Consider the following 7,680-nt stretch of genomic DNA (forward strand, 5'->3'; position numbering starts at 1 on the left):
CCAAATCTGTGGTGCATAGAAACTGAATGCTGCTTCTCCTCGCTTGGTTCTGGTTCTGGGGATGCAGAGCAGTCCAGAAGGCTTCGGTCGGACAACATCTTCAAAATCGTAATATAGCATCCACTTTTACTTCCGCAAACATTCAGCACTACTTCTTTTTTATGGCAGTTGGCAAAAGACTCCGAAAGCTCACTAGACGTTTCACCATATGCTGTAATCTGTTTAAAAGAATTTGGTGATCCACTTTATCAAAGGTGGTACTCAGACCCAGGTTGTCTCTGTACTGTGGTTTATCCTAAAACCAGATTGATACTTTTCTAAGATGCCAGTGTCATTTAAAAAAATATTTAATTGGATAAAAACAAGCTTTTCTAAAACGTTACTTAAAAATGGTAAGCTGGATACAGGTTTGTAATTATTAAAATCACTACAATCCAGATTACTCTTCTTCAGAAGGGGCTTTACCACTGACATTGTAAAGGACATGGTGGAGACACCCATCTGAAGAGAGCAATTTACAATACTTAAAAATTTCATACTGAAAACAAATATTAAATGAATGACAAAGTAATGAGGGAATCGGGTCCAAGACGCAGGTGGTTGGTTTGATTTGAGAGAAAACTTTGCTGAGCATCTCTTGCATCAACCACAGCAAAATTGTCCAGTGTTTCCAGAGGTTAAAAAAAACATTCAGTAGACTTAAAACCAGTATTTTGCTCAGATAAAAAGCTAGTGCTAATTCACTCGATCTTTCCTCTGAAGTGATTTGCAAACTGTTCACAAAGAGAGTCAGTTGTAGTCTGTGAATAGTCAGTAAATTTAGGATTAATCAGATTATCAATGGTCGAAAACAAAACTTTATTGTTTTTGTTTCTGTTAATTATTTTGGCAAAATATTAATTTCTTGAATTTCGGACAGCAGAGTTGTATATGTTAAGCTGTTCACGCTGTTCGTCAATACATTACTGAGTGTATTTTTTTTCTGTTTGCTTTGTACCTTGGAGCATTGATTCATAATGCATTAAGATGTTATCTAAAAAGCCATTGCTGTTGATTTGTTTTCAATAGACTGACAGGTGGGAAACAGAATTAAGCAGACTGTTGTTGTGGTCAGCCATGTTGAAACTGTTGGTTAACATTCCGTCACTACAATACAATAGCAGCTGAAGATTACTCAAGTGTGAATAAACCATGAAGATCACCTCAGGAGGGCCGCCGAATTGAAACTGAGCAGAAAGAAGGCAGTTTATCAGTGTCTGTATTTACTGTCCGATGATCAATCTACCACTGTTGGCTCTGTCTTGACAGCAAGGTGGGTAAAAGTAGCTTTTAGTGATACAGTTAAATATGCTGTTGGATATTTCTGCAGTGTTAACTGATTTTATTGATGTGTTAATTACTGAAAATAAAACCTTGCTTTGCATACTTACATTTTTTGCACATCAGACTTATGCTTTGTGTATTAAAAATAAGACTAGTTCCATTTAACACTCAAATGAGTTGCTTTTAAAATATTCTTTAGATTTAAGGCATTTGGAATGTTTTATCTTTTCCATTTCAGCTTTAAAATTTATGTTTGTTTCTGGATTTCTTAGGTTTTATAGACGTTAATTTAAGTTTTCATTTTCAAATTGGCTTTATTTTTTTTATTTTAAACCAGTTTTCTCATTGTGCAATAAATCATCAAGCAAAACAAAATGAAAAATTAGTTGGGACTGTCAGGACTCTGTGTTTTTGGGATTGGTTTTGCTTTTCATCTTTTTAGCAGCATGTTTTAGTTGACTTTAGGTGAGCCCTTCGTGGTCATTTTAGTTTTATTTGAGGTTATTTATTGTGGTTAGAATTGTCTTGTCTTGTTATTGCTTTCCTCATTTCCAGTCCTTCATAGCGTTTTGTTTTTTAGTTACTCTATGTTCTGTTATTCTTATATGTCTGAGTCTATGTATACCTTCTTTTAGTGGTTCCAGTTAAGTTATTTCTTAGTCAGTCCTTGTAGCTTCCCCCATAGTGGTTGAAGCATTTCTTATCTGGTTACTGTAGGTTTAGTTCTGTTATGTCTGCTTCATGCCCATCTTCCTTCAGCATCCTAGTTGGGTTATTTCTTAAGTCCTTCTAGCTCCCCTCATAGTATTTCTAGTTTTCTTATTTTGTCACTTTAGGTTTAGTTAGTACTTTGACTGATTCTATGTCAATCTTTAGTGATTCTAGTTAGGTTATTTCTTTGTTTAGTCCTTCTAGATACTCTAGTTCTACGTTCCTTAGTTCTTATTGTTAGATTAGCCTTGTTTCTGTTTATTTTTTCACTCAGGTCTTTTTCTCTTGCAGCTTATCAGGTTTTCTTTAGTCTTAGTGTTTCTTTAGTATTAGAAGTATTTTCAGCTCCGTGGTGTTTCCTCCCCCTTTGTTTTCCCCAGTATATCTTCTTAGCTTCCCTGTGCCGCCTTCTCCCCACCCATCTGCTAGCTCCTGTGCAACAACTTGCAATTTTTAATGGTTATTCAAAACTGCAAGATTCATTTTATTTATGTAATGGTTCAATTTTGTTTTTGAAGTCTCTAAAGTATTTTTAACCAATTTCTAGCACAATTGGAATTGGGAAAAAATTACCTGAAACAAGAGATGTTGTCAGTTGGTGTTGATGTTATTCAAATGTGATGTAAAAGAGATTTCTTTGTTGTTTTTATGGGCATATCTTTTATGAAAAATTCTCCTACAAAAAAAATGTAGTTTGTCTTCATGCAATTTACTTTCTGTTATGTGATATTTGTTGTTTAGATTCCCGGAGCAGCGATGGACAGGGTCAGCCTGCTGTGGCGTCTGAGGCGTCGCGCTCGCCGTGGAGCCATCTGCATGACCTTCTTCTGCATCTCCATGGCTCTTCTTTATGCCCTGTGTGCTGAAAACAGTGTGCCTGTCACAGACGCCATCTTTGGTGTGAGGGCACGTACCAGGGCTCAGCCTCGTACACACTCAGTCATCAAGGTTTGTTGCCATTCTTCATTCTCGCTGATATTAAAGCTCCATGTCTCCATGTCAGTACAGCATGTGTGCTGTACTGATTCAGGACAAACTAATAAAAACTCGGACAAAAAAACTTACAAATAATGGGATATTATTGGATAAACTATCTTATTGGATAAACTATCTTTATTTCCTCTGAACAATAAAGAAACAAGCTTGAAGTATGTCCTCATTTCTGTGACCTGCTCAGGTGCTGCGAGGGGGAGCAAAATCAATCTACGCAGACCCTCAGAAGCACCCGGGTATAATTGCAGGTGACCCTCACCGCCCAATCCCCGTCTTGTCTTCACCCAACCACACCAACGAGGACTGGGAGTCTCCACCGAAACGAGCAACAAAAGCAAAAGAGTCATCAGGCTTTTTTTCTCACCTGCTGCCAGGCCCTTTCACACGGGCACTAGAGACTCTATTTGTAGGCCGCCGTAAAGGAGAGCTAAGCGGCAAATCGGGCGACTCTGAGTTCTTCGGGTCTAAAGGGATTTTAGGAGATGTGTGGAATGATGAGATGTCCAGCAACATGCTGGGAAACAGGCTGAAGAAGGTGGTGCAGAACTATCAGGTGAGTTAATGCTGCCTCTTCACTCATCAGATGAACTTATTTCTTTGCGATTGCTTGCAATAATTCATGGACGTTCTACCAGGCGATGAATAAATACGGCGTAAAGGTGTCTGGACCTGGTGGCACCTCCAACCGGCTGAAACTGAGCGGCAGGGAGCTGCTCTGCCAGCTCAAGGAGAAGGTAGAGGTCACCACTTTGACTTCTGATCATCAGCCTTTCTCTGCGTTGGCCTGGGCTCCCCTGCTGCTACCGCCACAACAGCTGACCTCTGACCTCGGGCCATACAAAAGCTGTGCAGTGGTGTCGTCTGCAGGGTCACTCCGCAACTCTGGACTAGGCAAGGAAATTGGTGAGCTGTCTCATTGTAACAAAATGAAAATTCTAACCTGAAATCAGGATTATCAACATGTCTAGGCAGCAGCTGAACCAGGTGTTCCACTGGTGAAAGAAGAAAGAACCCAGTGCATTTAAAACTATTGAGTCAAAAAATTACACTGAGTAGAGTTCTGGTCCTTTTTCTAAGGCTGGAATATTCAGACCTATAAAACCTACTGAGAAAAATGTCTACATTATATCCAGTGTATACATTGACATGGTTTCCAGTTGGTCTCTGTTGGGATTTTTGAAGCATGTTTTGAGTTTTTGTCTTGTTTGGTGAACCGTTGTGTCAAAGTTCAAACCACCCTGCCCAAACAGTTCCGCTCAGATGAACAAAGTTTGTGTTGCTGAGCAACTCAGAGACCACCAAGGATTGATTCTGAACTAGAAACTATATGATCACCATTGTTGCAGTTTTCATTAAAGTGACTTTAGAATGGGACTGTTATGCTAAACCTACTTTAAGGTATATATTATATTATTCTCTCATCAAAAGTGTTGCTTTCATTCTTTCATGCATGTTTTAAGAATCCTTGAATTTCATCTGCAATAACTCTGAAGAATCTTTATTGAGTTACAACAACATTTAAATTCTATTAATAAAGTATTATTGAATTGAAAGGGTCTGAAAGGGTAGGAGGTTCTTAAAGAGACAGAGGCCAATTTCAAGGCGCTGGATATGGCTATGATGCAAAGTCAAATGTCTTTTAAGCTGTTTTTGATATATACAGCATTTTCATTACTGCAGGTAACATAGTTGATTGTGTTATAAAACATCACTCTGGAAAATACCGCCCATTAAAATCAACTTTCCCAGAGAAAAAAATCCCTTTTCCAGAGCATACATGATCAAGATCGACTGAAACTAGTTGATTCACATGATTGTGAAAACTTTATTAATCCGTATGGACAACTTGCTTAAAAATATAAATTGTATATTATATATTTCCCTGCATTTTTAAATTTGGACCTTGTGTTGAGATCAAATCCACAATAGGTTATGTTGTGCACCCATACCCAACGCAGCTAAACAGTAATTCCAGCTATTAAAAACAACTCAAATTTATCATTATAACCCCAACTTTAATGACCTTCACTCCAGTATATGTTGATGGGAAAACATTTTGGTCCAAGCTAAAAGCTGCCTTTATAATTCTGTTAACTTGTTAACAGAATTATGAATGTTATATGCCTCCAAACTTAACAGGTTGCATATTTAATTTTAAAACATTGCTTGTGTATGAAATCATGAACCTGCAGCTGTGAAATCCAAACCAGCTGCATAAATATGTTTGTTCAGACAAAATGGCTACATGTTGACTCTTTCTGAAGAATCACAAGACATTGTGTGACATGAAACCACATCATGGTTCCTGTTTTTGCTATTTCTGAACACATAATGAATGTGTTGCATCAGTAACTCCTGAAGTTTGCTTCCTCTGAAACTGTGTGTTTTGATTAAACCCCAGACACTCATGACGCGGTGCTACGGTTCAACGCCGCTCCAACCAGTGGCTTTGAGAAAGATGTTGGCTCCAAAACAACTGTCCGTCTCATTAACTCACAGGTAAACCTCCAAATGGTGGCCGGTACACGGAAGATGTGCCCATGTTTACCACTTCATTACTTTCAGTCATAGTACATCTGCAGCTGAATGTATCCACACTCAGAGAAAAAACTGGTCATAGCCAAAATATTTATGCAGACATGTTTCAACCTTTGTATCTTCAGTTTCAGATTAGATGCAGACTGAATGCAAATAATTTTTGTTGCCCACATTGAGTCCTGATTCAAGGTAAAGCTGTAAAAGACTCCACCTTAATGGATTGATTAATTTATCGTGATAAATTTCTTAAAATAATTTAGAGTTGTCATTGTCATGATAAATTCCAATTGACATTTAAAACACCCCAAAAGTGTCTGGATTGTTAATTTTACTATTTTATGCACTTCTTGAGTATCAATACATGTGAAAATATGTGTGCAATTTAGTTAAACAGGTCACATTTCTTTGTATGATTGGTGCCCTAAAGAATTGTATTACAAGTGGTTGTTTTTCAAGAGAAGTATTTGTTTTTTGGAAATATTAATGCTCTGGCATAAAGTCACAGCCATACAATTACCTGAAAAGAGAAGTAATAAAATCCCTATTTTCCTAAAACTTTATCTGCATAAACAAAAGTATTGCCCTAATTGTTCCTTTTTCTGTATGTTAGTCACAGAAGATGTCAGATAATATCACAACTCACAAATCTAACTGGTTCTTATAGGACAGGGGTCCCCAAACTACGGCCCATGGGCCGGATCCGTCCCGCCTCCACATTTGGTCCGGCCCCCTGAACAATACCAGAGAGCATTCAGATTTTTTTTTCATTTATTGTATTTTCCGGTTTATATGTGGATTTTTCTTCAACCAAGTTGTGGGGCGCATTGCTGCCATCTGTTGGACTTTTAGGGAACTGCTTGACTTATGTTAAGTAATCAGTACTGTTGTTTGCTAGTGGTTAGAGCAGATGAACACACGTGTCTGTTATGAACGCCGCAATGCCTGTAAGTAGCAACTTATACTTCAAACGAGCCTTTATGCTAACATATGAGAAATTAACATATTATAGTTACATTCCCTCAATGGAATATATACTAGTTAGTCCCAGTGACCGTTTCACTCATGGTTTTTGCCCATGTGCTTTCTGGGTAAAAAATCAATCAAGAAACCCCTCCTCCACACCTCCCCCGTCAACAATCTCCGGCCCCCCACCAGAGAAGGGAAAAGTTTGGGGACCACTGCTATAGGAGCATTCAGATATTTTCTCAGTTTACTTGATCAGAAAAAAGATCCAACGTTTTGAACATAAGAGCACAAAATGTGAACCTAACACAGCAGAAAAGAGCTGCTTTTGTTTTTATCAAACGTTTAGACTTTTGGCTTTGAAGAGACTCATGTGGGTGTTTGCATGGTGGGCGTTAAACTGCCTGATGATCTCGCCTTTAGTATTTTTAGCTGACACAAGAAAAACCCTTGGTGCATGAATTCTATCAAACAGTAAAAGTTTATGGTTGCAGTGAAACAGCTGCAAGAATTACTTTATATATAAACGCATATGGGTTATGGGTTTGTGCATGCATGTAAATATTTGCATCTCCTGTTTTGTTCACTAAAGCACAAAAGCATTTTGTTTTCTCCGAGTCTTTAATATTTATTTTTTCATCACAGAAAATATATTTTTTTTATACAAAGAGATTATAGTAAGCCGAAACAGATTTCTTTTTCATCTGATGACTTAAATAAAGAGGAACTCGAAATGAAATTCAAATGTATTTTTGTTCCACACCTTAAACATTTTGTCAAGTTACAACCAAGGTGTTTTATGATGAATTTATATGTCACAATGTTTGACAATCATGACCCACAATTTGTGCTGAGTGTTTGTTTTTTGTCAACTTTTTGTGAACGGACAGAAATTGTAAATACACAACAAAAATAACCACAAGAATATTTTGATAATTACGCCAATAACTTTTCTTTAAAAACTGAGTAATCATAAAACAAACTTGCATAAACCACAAAAAAAAGTTAGTCCAGAGAGATTGCAAGCTATTTAAAAGAAAAATGCATATTGTACTCCTTACTGGGTAAAAAAGGAACAAAGAAAAAATAAATATGTGTATATATATATATATAATATACACATGTATGTGTGTGTGTGTGTGTGTGTGTGTG

The 7,680-nt window shown here is 37.3% G+C and overlaps 1 protein-coding gene across 1 annotated transcript in view; it reads left to right on the forward strand.

The window, feature by feature from the left end:
- Positions 1-2,749: 2,749 nt before the first annotated feature.
- LOC106942835 (beta-galactoside alpha-2,6-sialyltransferase 1-like) overlaps positions 2,750-7,680 on the forward strand; it is an 18,296-nt gene continuing 13,365 nt past the window's right edge. Inside the window, exons 1-4 of the mRNA XM_015026179.1 lie at positions 2,750-2,982; positions 3,212-3,580; positions 3,663-3,930; positions 5,429-5,526. Of these exons, the coding sequence (XP_014881665.1) occupies positions 2,791-2,982; positions 3,212-3,580; positions 3,663-3,930; positions 5,429-5,526 (927 nt within the window). The 5' untranslated portion in view covers positions 2,750-2,790. The remainder of the gene's footprint in view (positions 2,983-3,211; positions 3,581-3,662; positions 3,931-5,428; positions 5,527-7,680) is intronic.

Source organism: Poecilia latipinna, unplaced genomic scaffold, assembly GCF_001443285.1.
Source record: "Poecilia latipinna isolate Pla-1442-1.1 unplaced genomic scaffold, P_latipinna-1.0 Scaffold4595, whole genome shotgun sequence".
NCBI lineage: Eukaryota > Metazoa > Chordata > Actinopteri > Cyprinodontiformes > Poeciliidae > Poecilia > Poecilia latipinna.